The sequence below is a fragment of the Oryzias latipes genome, chromosome 13 (genome assembly GCF_053564925.1).
Source record: "Oryzias latipes strain Hd-rR chromosome 13, Olatipes_Hd-rR_3.1".
NCBI lineage: Eukaryota > Metazoa > Chordata > Actinopteri > Beloniformes > Adrianichthyidae > Oryzias > Oryzias latipes.
Window position 1 is genome coordinate 24,585,770 of NC_136249.1, and position 20,127 is coordinate 24,605,896.

General features: G+C 38.5%; 1 protein-coding gene across 3 annotated transcripts in view; it reads left to right on the forward strand.

Moving 5' to 3' along the window:
* Nucleotides 1-20,127, forward strand: part of esamb (endothelial cell adhesion molecule b) — a 56,207-nt gene that overhangs the window by 33,425 nt on the left and 2,655 nt on the right. Inside the window, exons 1-4 of one of the 3 annotated variants that reach the window (XM_004075591.5) lie at nt 6,219-6,558; nt 11,675-11,820; nt 12,726-12,927; nt 13,278-13,433. In XM_004075591.5, coding sequence (XP_004075639.2) covers nt 6,324-6,558; nt 11,675-11,820; nt 12,726-12,927; nt 13,278-13,433 — 739 coding nt within the window. In that variant the 5' untranslated portion in view covers nt 6,219-6,323. Of the gene's footprint in view, nt 1-6,218; nt 6,559-10,596; nt 10,619-11,674; nt 11,821-12,725; nt 12,928-13,277; nt 13,434-20,127 lie in introns of those variants that run through there. The other 2 variants (XM_078929369.1, XM_078929368.1) reach the window with 2 other exon arrangements.

Genomic DNA, 20,127 nt, shown 5'->3' on the forward strand with positions numbered 1-20,127 from the left:
GAAAATTGTTGAATGCACAGCAAATACAATGAAATGCCACAGAGAAAGTGTTTATACGCACGTAATTTTCCAAATATGTGCGACCAGTGCTGAACTCTTTTCTTGGCTGCACGGACCCAGAGGAAGGCTTAAGTTTAGGATTACTGGTTACGTTTAAGCTGCGTTCACACTGAACGCGAATTGCGTGGTAGAGGCGGCCAGTTTCATGACAATGGTACAGACGCGATCTGAAGTCCATCGGCAGGTGCGGAGCAAAGGTCTTGCAGCAGCGGGATTTCAGCCACGCTGCGTGATTCGGAACCCATCTGAACCAAAATGAAGGCAGGTACAACGTGGTCAGTCTGTCGCAGGACTGATGGAGCGACATGGGGAGCCTGCTCAGGCCTCCTGAACTTTATATTTTTCTTATTTTCATCGAGGCAATAGTAATAAAGGTCCCCCTTTTTTTTTTTTTCTTGTTTAATGCGGGACAACAAGCTTTCAAACTCGGTCAGAGAGAGAACACAAATTTGAAGAACACATTTGATTCAAGATTCAAGTTTTTATTTGTCATTGTCAGTGAAAAAACGAAAAATTTGTCTGGAGCATCGACAACAGTCACTCAGTTCTATACACCAAATAAATACCCAATGAATAAATAATAATAATTAGAATTTTAAGTTAAATTTTATGTGCAGCCAACAACAAAATTCAGCCTTGGACGCACTTAAAATTAATGTTGGCAACGCAGCAATGTGCCATCTTCTCTTCTCTCACACCTGAGCTTGTACACGCTGGACGGGGCAGATCAGGGAGCTTGTGCGAAGCCCGTGCACTACTGGGCCGTTGTGACATCACAACAGTTTGTTAATTCAAACCCAGCATCTTTGCAACAGTTTCATTAACAGCGATTTAAAAGGAGAAATACTTAGAAATGCAAAAATTAAATGATTTTTTTATTGTATTTGTTCCCTTTTATAAGAAAAATGCCACAAGTACATGTCAATAACTCAAAACACGATTTTCCAACGGAGGGGGACTTTAGGCATTGTAGTGTCTATGTTGACATTTACAAGGCCACACATCTGAAAGCAAGTGCTTGAGACACAATGAGATTATTGCTCAAATCATTCACAAGACCAGCAGACCAAAATAACAAGTGTGGGCTATTTTCTACCTTGTTTGGTGTCTGTGACCTTTAGTAATGTCACTAAGGCTGCAACAGGCACAAAGGAGCCGAGCCAGTAAAGTGTCTATAATCGCTTTTAAATGGAATGTAATTTTCTTTTTTCTGTGCCTGAAGATCACATTTTTGCCTGCGTTTTCTTTTAAGGCTGCAACGATACAGCAAAAAAAAAAAAAAAAAAAAAAATCATTCTTATTGTTTTGGGGAAAAAAAGCCCTCAAATTGTGTATGTGGAGGGCAATTATTGTTTCCATAGTAACTGATGGACCGTGAGGCTGTCCATGGTGCTGAAGTGGCAGGTTGTTTTACTTGTTGTTTTTCAGGATCGTAGCCCTTTAATGTTTTATAGAAAACCTTAAAAGAGGATATTAAAAAATAAACAGTTTAGCTTATTCCACTGTCTAATGTTTTATGTTTTGTTATTAATCCAGGATCAAAAGGTGATGAGAGATTTGAGTTGTGTGTATGGGGAGAATCAATATCGACACAATCAAAAGTTAAGAGGGATTAAAGAGACAGTGATGACAGAGCACACTCAAAATGGTTTAAAATACTGCAGAGATTACACTAATGTAATCCAATTGAAAGGAACCTTCTCCAAATATTTATTATTGAAACACCATCTGCTTGATGCCTGGAGGGTCAGTTAGATATGCAGTGTAGCGATTTTGCTGTCCCACATTCCTGTCCATGTTGTCCATCTAAACATTGGGGAATATTTTCTGGCTCGCTTACGGTCTCTGTTCATGCTTGCCCTCATTTTACCTTCAGCAAACCCAGAAATCACCATGAGATCAGTTTGTTTCTTGATTTCCAGTTACATTATAGTCATCCATATTTCATTTTTCATCTAATCAAAATTTCCAATGAGCCAAAAGGAAAATTTGCTTGAATAATTTATTATGATGTTGTTGTTTCTGGCGTGCTGGGCCATTTATGGGATCATTTTTGACGCTTAAACATCCCTCTGAGGTAGATCCATAGTGGAGCTCAGAAGCCACTCCTTTGCAGCAGTGTTGACTCTTTTGTTTTATTATAGAGACCAAAAAGTTGATAGATATTAGAGAAAACAGTTCCAAGATTGGCGTAAAACTGTTAAGTAAAAGAAAAAAATCCAAAAGTGGAACAAGGGGTTGCTTTTTGAGTGTTCTTCTGACTAGACAGTAAAGCAGCTGACTTTACAGCCTGCTAACCATCCAAGTGGAGCATATGAGCCAATGTAGTCATGCCGGAAATGCAATGTGTCACATTCACCATTAGCCCCTGTCTGCTAAAACTTTCAAAGATGCCAGCATAGATCAGATTTGCATAAAAAGTGGCTCAGGAAATCTGCAGTTCATTAGAGATGTTTCAGAAGAGAGCCTTTCACTATATATAATGGAGGCGGGAGTTTTTAAGGCAAGGGGCATTTAAGTAATTTATAAAATGCACCCACTTTTTAAGACCTGTTTGACTCTAACTCTAAAGTCATGTAAATGTGAGGTAAAGCTTATAGTAGAATTAATGGAGATAAACCTTTTTTACAAGTCAAGCCAAACCATTTCAACCCACTGAACTGACTCAACCTCAGTTACTGTTCTTTTTAAACCCAGATGAACCCTTTGAATGTACCTTAAGTGTTAGTTGGCTATGTTACCAGCTGCAGAAAATAACTAAAGTCTATCGAAAGGACCTTTTTTTGGCCCTTGTCTAAAAATCTGATTCACCATCTTTTTTTTCTTCTTCTCAGAAATAGCTGGAATTTAACTAGCTGTTAAACTTAGTCTACAGTTTGGACGCAGAGCAGCAGGTAGCAGGCTTCTTCTCCAGGATGTGGCTGTGAATGGCTGACAGCTGCCGCCCGACATGCCTCTCACTAGTAACCATTCTGCAATCAGTCAGACAGACGGGACTCTGGCAAGGGGAGAGAGGAAACCATGTTAGGAAAAACTGGACTATAACTGATGTTCTGATCAGCTTCATCTGGATGGTGTTGGAAAATGTAGACATACATTCATGCAAAACATTTTAAATATTTCTTAGTAGGCTCTCAAACTTTTTTATTTAAATAAATGGTGTGCAGTAAAAAAAAAAGCAGTATTTTGTCAACAGTAAATCCCATTTTACTGTGGCAATTTTGATCAGTAGAAACTTTTTTTTGGATGGACCTTTCACTGGTGAATAAATTACAAATTCTACCCTAATCTAAATCAAAGCAAAACCCTTCAAAAAGTTTATGAATAATAAACATGTTGGCATGAACAGCTGCTGGAAAATGAGCTTTTGTTTTTGCCTCTTTAGATCACATCCAAGAAAAAGGACAGTAAAACGAGGCATAGCGTTTTATGAACTTGGAGAGAAGAGGTGTACATGGAGGATAAATCTGAGCTCCATCTAAAGCTTTAGCTCCACAGAGAGCCTCACATGAGGGACAGACATGGGTGGAAGCAGAGATTACTCCGGGAGATAGAGTGCGGCTGGTTAAAGAGGATCAGTTTATCTTCACACAAGCCTAACATGGCTCCCTGAGGGCTTTGAGAGAGGGACTGACTTTTTATCCCTCACTTGATCATAACAGCAGCATCAGATTAAGATGCCTTGTTAGATGATCAAATGTGGATTCTTTTTTAATGCAAGAAACTGCCATAAATGCATGGATTTCTGCATATTTTTGGTTTAGAAATGGCCATTTTTTACCCAAATTAAGCAAACTTTACTTCATTACTTTTGCTTTTAGATGGATGGGTCTTAATTTTTTCCTGAGTTGTTTTTTATTTCATCATCAGGTGTCTTTTTCATAGTATTCTGCTTCCCCCTATAGACGGCAAAGAATATTGCAGCAAATGCACATTTCTTATAAACAAGTGCCCCAACTCAAACACGGATAACTTTGTGATTATTTAGTTAATGTGTCGCTGCGGGGTAACGTTTTTGAGTCCTTTACATTGCAAATGTGCAGCAGAAAAGAAGAAAGAAAACAGTTTTCTTTAAGAAGAAAAAAAAGGAATCCAATTAGTAGAAATAAACCATGGCTGGAATTGTAGCCAGTGGCAAAATGTAATCAGGACATAGTCAAACGAGGCCACAACACATCATATCATTATCATCTTCATGAACCACTCCAGATTTTTTTAAACTTCCCAAGGATTTGGGTTGAATTCCGTTTCATATCCACATCTTGAACTGCAGGCTCGTCTGCGCACACAAACACTCCCCAGATGGAAAGGTCGTGGATTAGTGAAGATTTTGCTGCATTTAATAAACAATTGGTGGCACAGTTCTGAGGATAAACCTACTCAAAGAAATGCAAGAGTAGTCTGGAGGGAGGGCACTGCATGACATGATCCCACTTTATCAGGGTATTTTTGGACCATTCAAAATTTGACTGACTGCACATGTCCTGCACCCCCTTTAGAATTCATTCATATCAAGTCTGTAGCCTCTCTGTATTGAACAGAGACTTCTTTAGTGTTTGCAGAGGAAATCAGAGGGTTTGAGAGGAATAAAGATGTGCTTTAAATCTGAAAATTGATGTTTCATCTCCTTGCTGTACATTATCAGTCAAAAGCATGCTGACATGACAGTGAGGATGTTAAAGATAGTAATCTCATGCATACATGACCAGAAGATGGATTTGTTGTCTGGCCCCGCTGACATGAGCATACATGGAGGATGTAGTCTTAATAATAGATGAGGACGGTTTTTGGCTTTTCATTTTGTGTTCCACGTTGAAAAGATGAACTGGTTGTGCTTGGTGAACATGAAACAACTGATACCGCCTCAGCCACTGGTGATGGCTTCTTGTCCCAAGTCATTCAAGTCATTTGATTCTGAGATCTATTTAAAAAATAAAAACAATGTTTTGGGATAGTTCATTTAAGAATACTTTTACAATAAATGCAGCTGGTAAATATTATCCGTAAAGTTAAGAAACAACTGAGAGTTATAACAGGTTTTAAAAAATGCTTTTCTTTCTTCTTTCAAAAGTCAAACATAGGGCTGTGGATCATTTTACACTATGAAACTGTTCGCTTCCTGGTTTCCTTAAGCATTAAACCAAACTTAAACATCACTGTTCCTCAGACAACAGTTACAATAGACGACAAGATGACAGTAAACGAAGACACAGCAACACCTCAGTCTTTTCAGTTTGGTGGTTTGAATCTCATCCAATAGAAGTTTTATAATTTACAGATTTCATCAAATACAAAATATATCCTGTGATCAATTAATTTATTCACATTTATGTTGTCATTACATATGAAACAAAGAAATACTATTACAAGTTCTATTTTATGTAGTGAGTGTGTTTGTGTAGGAGCTGATGGTTTCATTTTACATACACACCAAACACAGACAATAAGTTATTGTTTCACTGCTATTCTTCTTCTCCCTAATATTATTTTTAGTAATATTATTATTAAAATATGCACTTTCTGACTTTATTTTTTCCATTGCATTGCTAAAAGGTTTAGTTTTATTTTGTTTTTAGTCCAAATTATAAAACACATAACCAAAAAGTTATTTAAGGTGCATCGTGGTAAAGGAATTTTTAACTTGAGGTCTAAAAGTTTGTATTTATCTTTAAAAAGTTGCCATTTCTAGAAGCGTTTGGAAAGGGAACAGTTTCTATTAAATATTCTGCATGTATTCCTCATTCAAATCACAGCCAGACCCAAAATAAATCACATAACCTGAATAAAGACAAAGTGCTTTTGTGACGCATCGAGAAGAACTGCTATCATAACATAAGCAGTATGACAAGTAACTGGGACTTGCATCATATTCATGCCCGCCTGATCTATTTTGCTCACGTGAGGTGAGAGGATTGAGATTGGGATTGTTCAGGGATTAGTGGGCAGGACTTACCAGACTCAGATTTTCAGAAATGAAGGGAACCCGGCCGTGGGCTTAGGATGTCCCACGAGGAATAAGAAGGCTACCGTCACAAAAACACAAATGATAAACAAGTGCTGGTGAACAAGGAATCTTGTTCTTTCTGGCGCTTTCTGAAAAATGTGCACATTTTGTCTCTTTTTTTAAATTTTTTTTTTCACCCCGTGGACCTTTGACCCCTCCAACAACACCCACCTCCTAATTCTCCTCAAACAGCTTTGAGTCTGGAAAAGAAAGAAGGCGTGCCGCGCTGTAGAGATTTAGAGATCTGGGCTTGCTGTTGATGGATCATACCACTCCCCCTCTTTCATCTTTACCTACCCATGATCCCTTCGCAACCGTCTATGCAGGATACTTTTCTTGTCTGCGGCTGAGGGGTTTAGCGGCAGCAGTAGCTCTTTTTTCATTTCTTGCTTTAGATATTCAACCAAGCTTCAAACTGGAGACGCAGACGGACTCTGGGTGCTGGGATCAGCTGATCCAGCTTCAGCTGTCTGGTTCGGGTGACTGGGAGCCCTGTGAGTCAGATATCCTCTCTGTTTCTATCCTCATATTTTCCTGCAAAGGCTTTTTCTCCCCCTCTCCATAAAAAAGCATTGGATAAGTGCAAAGATAATCTTTCCTCATGTTTTTGTAGCCAGTAAACAGTTCAGAGATGGAGGCTGCTGCTCAGTTCTTGTTGATGCTAAACGGTAGTTGTGACAGAATCCTTTGGAAACCCAAAATTACATTTTCCTTTAAAAAAAATTACGCTAGTCAGATATTAGGGATCCAGGTGGGGTTTTGCTTTTTACTGTTGATTTTTTTAATAGCTGAAGTAGTTTTAATACTTGTGTTTTTGTAATTGTTGTAAACTTGGATTTCTATTGAAGGTTAAACAATAACTAAATCAATTTTATTCCTACAGTTCCAATTCTCTCTTTTTATTGTTTGATTAGATTAGCTGGATGTTAAATTTACTTTGTTTTTTTAGGGAGCATATTTGAGGAATTTATAATATGTCCGTTTAGTTTGAGAACTGGCATCTGAAAGCCTAAATTATTATTTCTTTGCCCTTACTTTTGTATAACTAACTCAATTTAATCCATTTTATGTCAGTAAAACACAACAAGTAGAGAACATTTTAAAAGAAAGTCAATTTTTGGGTTTTTCTTGTTGTTGTTTGTAATTCTAACCAGGGATCTAAATTAACTTTTTCGGTTACTAGCCAGGGTGGCCGCTAACATCCGAAGTCTACCTCTGTCAGCTGTGGCTACGTCAGTAGCTCACCATCACCCACTATGAATGAGAAATGAATGAATAATGGACACAATGTAAGCATTTTGACAATCTGGAAAAGCCCAGATAAATCCAATCCATTATTATTATTATTATTATTATTATTATTATTATTATTATTACCGGCAAAATTAGTGTATTGTGTATTTAAAAACAAAAAAGTTATTCCCTTCATTTATAAAGTTGATGATTATTCTCTTATTAAAACAAAATACTAATAATAATTGAAAGTGTAGTCAGGTTTTATAACATTAGAGAAATTACACGTTATTTTAATTAAAGATATTTTAAAAAATGTTCTGAATACAGAACTTTCTTTAAAGGATTGACTTATTTTATCTACATCTTTACTTAGTAAAACGTTGGGGAGGTATTAAATATTGACATATTGATATGTATTGTATCTGTATTTTTTGTTTCTAGTCAATGCAGTCCACAGTCAATTTTTCAAGATATTTTTTAAAATTATTTTTGATATATTTTTTATGGAAGCATATTGCATTTATTTAAAAGAAGACAACCTTTTATTATTGAATGCAATACATTTTTATAAAGATTAAAACTAGTGATAAAATGTTTTTTTTTTAATCTCCTGCATAGAAAAAGCCTGCATATGTTGAAATATGTGCAACATTTTGCAATATTGTGTGTGTTCTTATAGATCAGTGTGCTGTAGTTGTTGGTCTTGGTCATTTCAAAGAGTTACAATGACATGGAGCAACAAGTGACTCTGTTTGTGTTGGCGGATGTCAGTGAGAGCAAATGCTAGAAATGACCAATGCACTGAGTGCAGCTCTTAATGAAAGCACCTCAGTGCAGAAATTCCATGCAGCCCCTGAATGCACCACCTGCTGATGTGTGTGACTAATAAATCTACTCAATAAAGTCTGAATTAAATGCTTGAACCAAATCTGGGAGGGATGTTGGTGGTAGCCAAGTAGGGGGGGCAGTGGCGGTTTTTGATATGGGCGATGTGGGCGGTCGCCCAGGGCGGCACTTCATAGGGGGCGGCATTTGCCGTGCCTGAGGCGTTACACCTAATGTGCTACATACTATATTCAAAGAGGAAGCTTCGAGCTTTTAATTTGAAATTGCTTCAGCAGCCGACACTTAACGCTTTTTGTTTGACACATCAGACTCTTCAGAATGTCTTCCTCCTACTTGCTCTTCACACTTATGGTGCAAAAAAAAAAAAAAAAAAAAAAAAAAAAAAAAAAAAGAATATCTCAGAGTGAAACAACGTAAAACAGGCACATGAAAAGGAAATAGGCAGAACAAACACCCGTGCTCAACCCAATTTCGAAAAAAGCAGGCAATGGAGATTATTTCCCACAATTCTTTGCTCCGACACAGCAGACCCGATGCGCACGTGACCACCGCCCTCTGCTGCAAGACGCTTGCGGCCACACCTCTTTGCGGTAGTCTTTGGAACATAAGTCAAAAAACTCGAGAGGGGAGCGCAACTCGCCGGTGGCTGGCTGAATCACACTAACAGGTGATTGTGAGTCATTTTCTATCTAACAATCAACTCTGGGCCGCAGCTGCGCTTCCCGTCATAGAGACGGAGCCGCGTGTGTCAGAGGGAAGGGGAGGGGGAGGGGTGGTGCGGGCAGACCATTTTTTATGGATTGAGTTTTTTTGGAGGATTTCTACTGTTGGTGTTGCACGAATTTAGGGAAATGCCAAATATTTCTGGAGTAATCACACTGATGAGTTCTATGATTTAGTCTTTAATGTTTCATAAGACCTAAACATATTAATCACAATAAGTTTTATTTTTTAGATCTAATCCCTCTGATATGCTTCACAAAGACACACGCAGGACGTCACACATTAAGAAATTATTGCTAAAAATGAAGCAGGAGTCCAGCTCTAAAAAAAATTTCTCTAAAAAATGATGAAAGAGCAAAAAAATGGAATTATTTGATATAATTTCTTATTAATATTTCCAGGCTTTCTTTGCTTTTTGTCCTGCAGCATGTTCATATTTGTATAATTTTGACAGAATATATTTATATGGAGAACAAAATATTACAACTTATTTAAGGTTTAACTTGTGTTCCTGTTTTTATTCATATTTATGTTCAAAAAGTTCAGTTTAAAAGGTTTAAAAGTTTAGCTTTAGTGTGTTCAGTAAACATTTATCTTCTTCGGCCCAAAACCTTAAGCGTGTTTTTAACTTAGGCCCCTGTGTGACTGAGTTTGACCCCCCTGTAATACGAGTCTAGAAAATTCATGCATTTTTTGTGTAAAATGGCTAAATAGAAGATAGGGAACACAGCAGGATGTTGTCAAATTTTGTATGTGTGCGTGTGTGTGTGTGTGGGGGGGGGGGGGGGGCGCTGGTGGGGTTACTCGCCCAGGGAGTAAGTTAGTGTAGAACCGCCACTGAGGGGGGGGCAGACACTTAAAAGTCATGGTTGTGAGTTTGAGCCCCCTGTCAGAGATGATGAGCAAAGCCTCACCTGCCAAAGGGGCTAGTGACACGGTTTTCCCGCCTACCAAATTGAGGTTTTACCCACGTTTGCTGGGTGGGTGGGTGTTAATATAGAACCCTGATTCTACCACCTAGATTTTCTGATATTTTTGCATTGAAATCTTTTGGAAATATTAAGGAATTGTTCTTCTTTAGACTCAGAACAGAGATGTGGTGACGTGCATGGAGACCTAATGGAAAAAAAAATGTTCACTTGTTGGCTGCAGAACCTTCATAACGATGTTGTTTGACATCTTTCATACAGATGCAGCCTTGCATAGCAACTTTTAGATGTAAACGACTTTGTTTGCTTTTAAAGGTTTATCTAGTATCTTGTATTTATTTAGGTAAGGTGCAGTTGGGTGGACATAAACTGTAGGTCCACCTGCTGATAGATGTTGTTTGCATTTTTTGTCACACTTGTGTTTTTTGGATCATCTAGCACATTTATATGTTAAATATAAAACACAAGTACAAAATTTGGTGTAAAAAGAAAGGCTTTTTATTAGGAAACAAAGGTATAATTGTCGTATTTAAGATGCACTGTGTTGTTTCTGAGCAACAACAGCTCTGTTTGAGATTCCGGTCAGGATTTTTACTAGTTTACTAGTTTCTTGTCCTTAAATCAGTATGTTTTTTGAGAAATAGTAACATTTAGAGAATAAACTGATGGGGCTGGATTTTGGAGCATTGTCCTTCTGAAGAACTGAGATGTCTCAGCTTGAGGATGTGACGAAATGGAGGAAGTTCTCCTCCCAGAGAATTCCCTTTTTCTTTTCTTTTTTTTTTTGGAAACTGCAGAAGTCATGGCTCCATTTATCACAGTAAGTCTTTAATGTCCTGATCCAGCCAAACTGCCCCATATCATCACTCTACCACCATGAAATGTTACTGTTGGTGTGATTCATTCTTTTTCTGTGAAGCTGTGTTGCCATCATAACAGATTTGATGCAGAACTTTCAAAAGGTAAATATTTGTCTTAAAAGTCTCTGAGATTATAAAGAACTTTCTGTTTAAGCTGAGATGAGCTTTATAGCGGTTTGTTGTCTTCTGCTCCTGAATGCAGACTATTTTTGCTCAGTCTCTTCTTCATAGGATGAGTCGTAAACTCTAGCCTGAGTCAGGCGTAGTCTGCGGTTCCTCTGTAGTTCAGGATTCTGTTCTCAGCTCTTTGGTGACCTTTTGGATGTTTTAGGGGTAATATTGGTCACTTCTGGGAATGTTTTCTTCCTTAATTTCTAGAGGGTGGCTCACATTTTATAATAGATGTATGTGGATCTCCTAACTTCGTCAGTCAGGTTCTGATTAATTGTTTGCATCGAGATTGTGTGGCTGTGATTATGCCTTGTTGTAGATTATGTTCATTTCAATTCATGTCACAAACCACAGCTGCTTGTGTTTTAACCTAATTTAAGATATCGTTTTTATATTATTTAATCATTTCTAATTATCGATTTTTATTTTAAAAATGCAGTTTTTCTTTTTAAAATCAGAAACATTTAAGTGACAAACAATCCAACTTTTTTCTCAGCTCTGTACCTGAATCACCTGCAAGCACATTCCATCCTTTCTGTGTGTCGACACATTTTTATTGAGTAGATCCGTTTAAGCTTATTTAGACATTTTTTGTTAAGTGTGATATTTAAAAAGAACATGAAACCTGTCCTGAAAATGTTTGTCTTGTTCTTTGCCGTTCCATATGATTGAATGATGCTGTAACATTGAAACAAAGTTGAAAAGGTTATTGATGCCCACAATTGTTTACAACTTGATGAAATCTTTCTTTGTTATCCAGCTGCAAAAATCTCAATTTAATGTTGTGATTTTAAATAAAACTACCTGTCAAACCGAAATGTGTGACTGTGCTGTTTGTTTTTCAGGTGATGCTCAGAAGGTGGAGATGCCAAGCAAAGAGATGGAGGTGGTGAGGGGGCAGATGGTGGTGCTGCAGGCGTGGTACAGTCCCAGCTCGGACATTTCCAAAAACACCGTCATTTGGCACTTTACAGGGAACGAGTCCAAGCAGGTGAGGGGGTAGATGTATGCAGGAGCTGTAAAGAAGCTCAAGGAATGCAACTTTATTCAGAAAAATATTTGATTCTACATTCCTGAGAAAACACTTTCAGGTAGATTCAAACTGAGATTGAAAAAGGATAACAAGTTTACAGTAAAAACTTTTTTTTTTAAATTAAATGTAAAAAATTATAGAGGGTTTGATCGGCTGCTCCTAACGTGTTTATAAATTGACCTTTAAATATTGACAATTTCATCAATATTTTGTGCAGAAATGATACTTTTAATCTTTAAAATTGTCAGTTTTCTGTAGGTAGAATGTGCTCTTGTGGTCGAATATTATTTCAAACTTGAAGCTGGCCTAATTTTACCGTTATGACCCCCCTGTAACCTTCTATGGACCAGAAAGGAGAGCCTTTTTAAAAGCATTACAAGGAAGCTCAACATTTGTGCTGATCCCTGACAGCTGCTGCAGAAAGCTGAGTTTCAAGGCGCAGATAGAAACCATTGTTAAAGGGGAATTAGTCAGGTTATTAACAAGGACAACGATGGCACGTTTTGCTTTGCTTTACATGAACTTGTGGGGAGATTGCTCATGTCTGCACATATGTCCCACAGCATGTGTGTTTGTGCGTCCGCATGGTAAATAATTTTAGCGTGTGATGCCTGCCAGCTTATCTCAAAGGGAAAAGTCTGCCTAAATTTCAACGTCCACCATCTGTACATGTCAGGATTATCTTCATGAAGGATGTGGTTAATCTGCACATCTTGACATGGCTGTTGCAAAAGAGTCAAACTTTTTTTTTTCCAGCTCAAAATATCTATATTTTTTTGTAAAGGATTTGGTTGTATCTTGCATGGACCCCTCTCTGGGTCCGCTAAGGCCAGTTCCACTAAAGTTGTTTTATTTTCCCACAGGTGATAAACTTCAGCTCAGGTAAAGTCGGGCACGGTCACAATGATTTCACCAAAAGAGTTGGCTTTAGTGTGACCATGCCCTCGGCCAACCTCTCCATCTACATCAACAAAACCCAGGAAAGCGACTCGGGTCTTTACTTCTGCCATGTCATCGTCCCTGGAGGTCACGGCATTTCTGGAGAGATGAGGCTTAACGTCAAAGGTAACTGTCCACAGTGTCAGAAGACTTTTCAAAGGTATAGTGAGACAGTTTGGAGCAGAGCATTCTTTGAAAATGTTAGGTTTAGACTTAAATAATAAAAAAAAGTGGTGTTTGGATAATTGGAAGTGCTGTAAAGTTATGAAGTTATCTTCCAAGAGCAGATGGAAATTATATAGAGGGGTCGAACCACCTATTTATTTTCATATAGAGTGCCCACTGCCCTGAGTATCTTTCACATGGCCAGCAGCAGATTAACACTAATGTACATGCTGGAGAAGAGGTCAGTGCTGTTGATTCTTATCTCTCACATGTTAAGTTGCAGCGCTGACCCAGTGAATCTGTCTCTGCAGTCCCTCCTTCTCCCCCAGTGTGCCGCATGACCGGAAACCCCGTGGTGAGAGGCAACGTGACTCTGAGCTGCAAGTCCAACCACGGAAAACCTGTCCCTCAATACAAGTGGACCAAAGCTGCACCCACATCCGAGGTCTTCTTCTCCCCAATCCAGAGTGAGTAACGTCTTCAAGGATGTTCTGTGAAACACCTGAGGGTGAAACTGTGTCTGCTTTGCATTCACATCTGCATTCATAACATGCATTTTTAGGATTTCTGCTCATGCAATCATTGCTCTTAACAACAGAGGCGTTGGAATTGATTCGTTTTTCACACCAAAGATGCAAGAGCTGAGGATTTTTTTATTATTTTTTTCAGAATAAAGGACAACTACACTCCACATTTTGTGTTTTCCATGGATCACAGTAGCACTCAAAATTGCATTTCTAAAACAAAAGTAGTTTTGCTGTACTTCACAGCTTACATCCCAACTCAAGGCCTAATGTGTTATTCAATTCCTGCACCCCAGAAGTGCATTACTAATGCATTAATAATCCAATTTACTGTAATTATTGGTTCATCAGGACAGTTATGATCCGCTCCTAGTTCAGCAAATCTATCTTATCTATTCAGGAATCCATTAATTTTCCTGATTGATTCATGAAAAACGTAAAATAACTGAGCAGCACATTTTTAAAAATGTTCCAATTCTAACTCGGAAATGCTTAGATTCCAACATAAACCCACTTTTCTACAGAAGACTTGGGATTCATGCTGTTTTTATTCAGATGAGTGTAAACATTTCAGCCACTAAAATGGTTCACATCAGAACAACAGGAACCTTTTCCTGACTCGTTGCATCACCTGGCAGTTTGCTGAATTAAACTTTGGCAGAATCGGTCTGTGAACTTTTAGCCAAACTCCCCTGAATGATCTTTTTTTCATAAGTTACACATTAAAGCCTCGTGGCTTCACTCAATTCAAGCAAGTGCTTAGGAATTTCAACCCAGAGTAACAGAAAATTGTACTGATGCAACTCAGAGTGGTCATTTCCGACGTAGAGATGAGTTGTTGCTGCAGAAGCTTGTGTTGCATCATGATGTCCTCTGACAATGAATATTCCACTTCCTACAGCCCATGGAAACATGTTATTCTCTTTATTCTATGGTTACTGTAGGCCGTTACCAATGCCTGCCCAACAACTCTTAACGACAGCAAAAGAAATGCGCCCCAGAAGTTTTTGATTTAGTAATGGAGCTATGCTCCACAACCGCCTTAATTTCGTCTCATCCACCAGCCCGCCTCCCTTTATTTCCCTTATTCAACCAAAAACGGAACCCTATAAACCTAAACCCCGACAAAAGGATGAATGACAAATCCAGGGCCAACAAACTTCTCTGCCCGGTGCTTTCACTGACCTCCGGAACCTAGAACATTAACCCAAACAGCCATTCTGCCCAACTTAGTCTACTACCATGCTTCTTTCATTCGTCTACAACCTGCAGCAAAACAAAGCAGTTTCTCAGAGATAATGTCAAACAGCAGAAGAACCGGAACATTTACAAAGGATCCATTTCTTTGTGGTCTAACTAAGGCAGAGATTGTGCTAATCTAGTCGGTCATAAACAATGTTTACATCAGTTATTTTCATTTCAGGAGAGGGTCTGCCCGGCTACAGCTGTGCAGGCGGCTGCAGTTCAGTGGTCCTGCTGTTATTGTCAATTTCATCAGTGATGGGATGAGAGGAGCAGGCATTCTACATGGTTACAGAATGATGGATGAGAGGGGCAGGCTGGAAGGACTGTGTCACTCAGGACTTGGTCTTTTATCATAAGAAAAAAACCTTGTTTTCTTGTGATAACGGAGATGTCGTGGATGTAGATCGTAGATGTAGATGTCGTGATTATGAGAAAAGGGGGGGGGGAGCAGGGTAGACTGTTCTCGGCTTCGTATTTATGCGTACATTTATATTTAACTGATATTAGGAAACATGTCGTTAAAGTGTTTGAAATGTGTGCAAACACAATTTTGCCCACAAAAATGACTGATCCATATTAATAGATGCAGGTGATGCGGTCTTTTGCCATGGCCACAGGTGAATCAAATTCTACCTTTTGAACGTTTTGGGTTCCTCTCAGAGCCTTTGTCAGTTCTAGCGTGTTTTTGTTAATAGGATGCTCCTGTGCAACAACCTCAAATATCCACCACAGTCAATTTTCCAGCCGACTTTCAGTAGGGCTTTGACAAAGTGGAAAGAAATAGAAACAACTGCAATAAAGAAGAAACGGACAAAACAAGGTTGCAAAGTGCAGCAACTTTCTGCAGATAAATTCACCGCAGACTCCAAATTCAAGTGGCCGTTAGATGAGCTCAAGGGCGGGGCTTTAGAAAGCTTTATAATATTGCTTTCTATGGACAAGCAGCTGCAGCTGCAGCCATACATCACAAAGTGAAATGTAAAAAGCTCAACGCAGTGGTATGAAGGAAACCGCCACTGGAGAATTCAGCTCTCTGCAGTAACAGATTGCACTTCTCTGTCTGCCAATCGGATGGAAGAGTCTTGGTTTGGCGGACGCCAGAAGAATGGAAACTGTCTGACACCATACGTGTGAAGTTTGGTGGAGGGAGGATCATGGTGTGGAGTTGTTTTTCAGAAGCTCTTAATTACTGCTCCCAACAATGTTGGGACAGTTCGGGGACAGCCTCTTGCCGTTCCAACAGAGCACAAATCAAAGGTCCATAAAGTCATGGACTGACTCCTGACCTCAACCTCAATTTGGGATGAATTAGAGCAAAGACTGGGGACAAATGTGCCTATGTAAAGTGGTCAGACATTCCCATGAAGGCCCTCCTAAACCCGTGAAAAGCTTTCCTGGAAGAGTTGAGGCTTTGATAGCTGCAGAAGGTGGCCAACGTCACATTAAAGCCTGTGGATTAAAGACATATCACTGAAGTTCATATGTTTCAAAGCAGATAAGTGAATACTTTTGGCAGTATGGCACGTCATGATTAGTTTTGTGTTAAAAAATATTTGAAGCTCATGAAGCTACAGATAGACGCTGATTAAGGACAAACATCTCAGTTTTTTATGCTTTAGATCCCAATTTTGCCAAGTTGAGTTGTGATATTTCTGTCTAAGGTCACACAAAGGAACATAAAAAATGTGTTTTTGTTAAAACCTCATTGAAATTAAGTGACAAGGAGGAGTTAAAAATGAACAGTTTAACCAAAATAAAACGGTTCATTTCTTACTCTTGCAGGGCATATCGAATTATTTTTTCAAATGTAGTCCAATCTATCTTTATTAGCGTTTATGGGAAGGAGGTGTTAAAATGTCTTTTGTTTAATCAACTTATTTTTATTTTATTGGCAGCATTAGATGCTTGAAGATTAGCCTTTTGCTCAGCATTTTCCCAAATTCACCTCAAAAGAACACATTCCAGAAAAGGCAGCATGAAATCCTCATTGCAAACAGATGTACAGCATCCTCCTCTTTAAGTGCTGCCGATGCACCAAAAAAGGCACGGTTTGTATCGATGCTGAAACGATTCTGCAGAGAAAACACCATCTGTTTCTGAACAACTGGACTCAGGCTGATTGATTATTGACTTAACTGCTTTGATCCCTGACTTTATAGTAGAAAAGTCCCCAGACTCATGAGATGAAAACTACTCTCTCTGATTGTGCATTAGCCCAGGCTTTTAAAGCGCCGTGCACACACTGCGGCCCATGCCGCTCGTTTAGGTCTATCCTCTCACATGGCTTCAAGGCTTGAATTGAATTTGCCTTTTGAACTTTTCTTTGCCATCATGGCTTCTCTCTTTCAGCATTTTTCGTCTGTTTTTTGCCTCTGCTGATCCTCTCGCAGTCCTCCTTTTCCTGCTGAGTGTATCTAACAATTATTCCCATCAGCCCCTCTAAGAGGAACAGGTGGGATTTGGGATTGAGAGTGCAGCGACCCCCCCCCCCCACATCAGTTTCCAGCAACCCCACCCCCACCCCCACCTCCACCCCACCTCTCATTCATGCTTGCTGTCTTTCTCTCTCTGCCATCTTTCCTTCTGCATAAAAACCCAGAATGGAGAGCCTGCTCCCAGCCCATGCTTGTCCTTGGGTTCATGGGTAAGGGGTTTCACTCATATTCTCCCAGTATTTTACCTAGTCCCCCCCCCAAGCCCCCCAATCCTTTCACACTGTGACAAGTCACTTTTTTTTCAAACTCAATGCATTTGTTGAGATGGGGAAAAGCTCTAAAGGAAAAAAAAAAGGTCAACCCAACTTCCAAGAATACTTATAGGATAATGTCCCTGAAATGATTTCTATAAAAAAGGCTTAGTTGAGACTGATAAATGTGCTACAAGTATTCATAGAATCAGTCATTATATAATCATTTTCTAAAAGTCAGATTTTCAGACTTGCAGTGTGAAAAGGTTGAATTTCTCCTTTAAATATTGAATGTTTCCTATAGTAGATTTAGATGCAACATAGTGCTTTCACTGTGTCTACTTGTTTTATGAAAATGTTTAGATGCTTTACAGTTTTAAAGTAGTTAGCTCAATTGATATTTTAAAATGAGCAAAAATCATTTTTGCCAAATGTTGCAGTGAATAAACAATGTTTTCTTTTATTATTCCCTAGAAATGTACTAATACTTTTTTTAAAAAGTATTCCTTTAAGTGTATTGATACCATACTCACTTGTTTTGCTGAGCAGTAATGTGAATATGTCTTCTTTTCATGTTAATAAGCTTTTACCTTCTGCATGTGGCAAACATAACTCCTATTTGATATGACATAATTGTTTTTTAATGTGCCAAAGGTAACATATTATCATACATATGGATAAAGTTGACTCAGAAAAGCTTAAGAAAAGAAAAAAAGCCAATGTTTTCTGCTTTTATCTGTCAGGCGTTCTGCACTGACGGCAGTGAAAAACCAGTTTTTCTTTTATTTGAAGCAGATTGTCCTAATGCCAAACGCCCTGCTGCTCCAGCACAGCAAGTATCTAATAGTGGTTGAACTCACTCCAGTCAGAGTCAGCTGATGCCCTTTTTACCAGACTGAACTGGGTTTGGTTCCTTCCAGCCGGTTCACAAATCCAAAGATGAAATATTTGGATTTTAATCTGTGATTGAAACTTCAACTCAACAAAAAGAAATTATTCTAATTTTTAGAAAATGAACTTAGACGTCATAAAAGTAAGTTAGAGAAAACAGGTTAAAACAGACACACACAAGTTTTTGTTTTTTTTTCCAAATCCATTGCATTAAAGCTCACTTAAATAAAAAGAACTGACAAACTGCAAAGAGTTGCAGTACTGAGATATCCATGAACATGTTGGGATGTTTGGGCTGAGCTGTGAGGCTCACAGGCAGCTTTTTGTAAATACCACTGATCCCAGCTTAGATAGTTTTTATGAAAATGCAGAATTCAATTCTCAGGATGTCTTTTCTTGTTCTCATACTAGCAGAAATATGTTGTCATCTCATGCTGTTTCCTTTCTTGGTGCCTGTTGTCATTCCATAGGCGGAGCATAGAAACATAACTGTGAAAACTGCAGCTTTTAAGAATCTTTATTTTCTGCTCAACCAAGGTAGCAAAGGGCATGATGGGAGTTCAGGTTTTGGTGTTTCAGACAGATGATGTTGGTGGTACTAGGTCCATTTGTGTGTTTATCTGGACCAAGATGGCAGTCACAGTAGTAAATCAAAAGTCAACTTGGGTGAAGTAAAAATCTGTCATACGTTTTTGGGAGGGCTGTTTTTGAGCTGAACTTGTTTGTCTTCATCAATGTTATGTTGTGCTATTTTGAAGGTTTAGCTAACACCGTTTGTGATGTTCTCAACTGTGTTTTTATTAAGCAGCCTGATGGAGAAGCCTGGGGATTTACACAAAATGTTTTCCTCTCCAAAGTCTTTTTGCCTTTTCAATAGAGAAATTATCATTTTGATATACATACTGAAATCTTAAAATGCCTAAAATCAAAAGGTTTAATTGGTACAAAAGTACCTGGTTTGTTTCCCTTTTTTGTTTTGATTTTAACATGTTTATTAAAAGCAGAACAAAGTTCGTTTTCATAGCTTTTTTTTTTTAAAAACGTGACCAAAAACTGAACCAAAGGTGATTTGTGTGTTTAATTAACCCCCTGATGCCTACTGATGCAGATATGCATCAAACTACTTCTGTTCCAAATTTAGCTCAACTTTGCATCTACATGAAATCATTTTTCCATCATAGCAAATAAATTTAGGCATCAGACAATTGGATGAACACATAGAAATCCCTAAAGACATATTTTCAAAAATAATCTGAAGGAATCTGCTAATCACAGCTAGATTAACCAAAATAGTCCTTAAATTGAAGTTTTAATCCAGTCTATTTTGTTTTATTAAGGCTCAAAACACTTTCCAAAATCTTCACCTAATAAAAAAGTTTTAATAAAATAAGAGATTGTTTTTTTTATGTGTTTAATGAAGGGGATGTAGGGCGAGGATTGCACCGTCGGCTCCTTTACCCAGTGATGGGTGGGACAGGCTTCAGGTTAATGGGTTCAACAAACTCTTCAGGCATTACCGTGTCTAGTAAAATACTCTTGTCATGTCTGTAGGATGTTTATGAAAAAATACACAAAAAGACGACAGCAGCTGTGATGAAGAGGAGGGACATTCACTGTTTGCATTCACACATGTTAGCTTCCCTCCTGAGTGTCAACACAAACTCAAATCTCAGTCCGGCCGTCATTCACCACAAATCTAACACGGCAGCAGCTGTTTTGGATGCGATGATCAGGGATTTCTGCTCTCTTGCATTAATATGTCTGCTGCTGACATCATGTGAACCTTGACTTATCATCTGGGATGATTTGGACGAG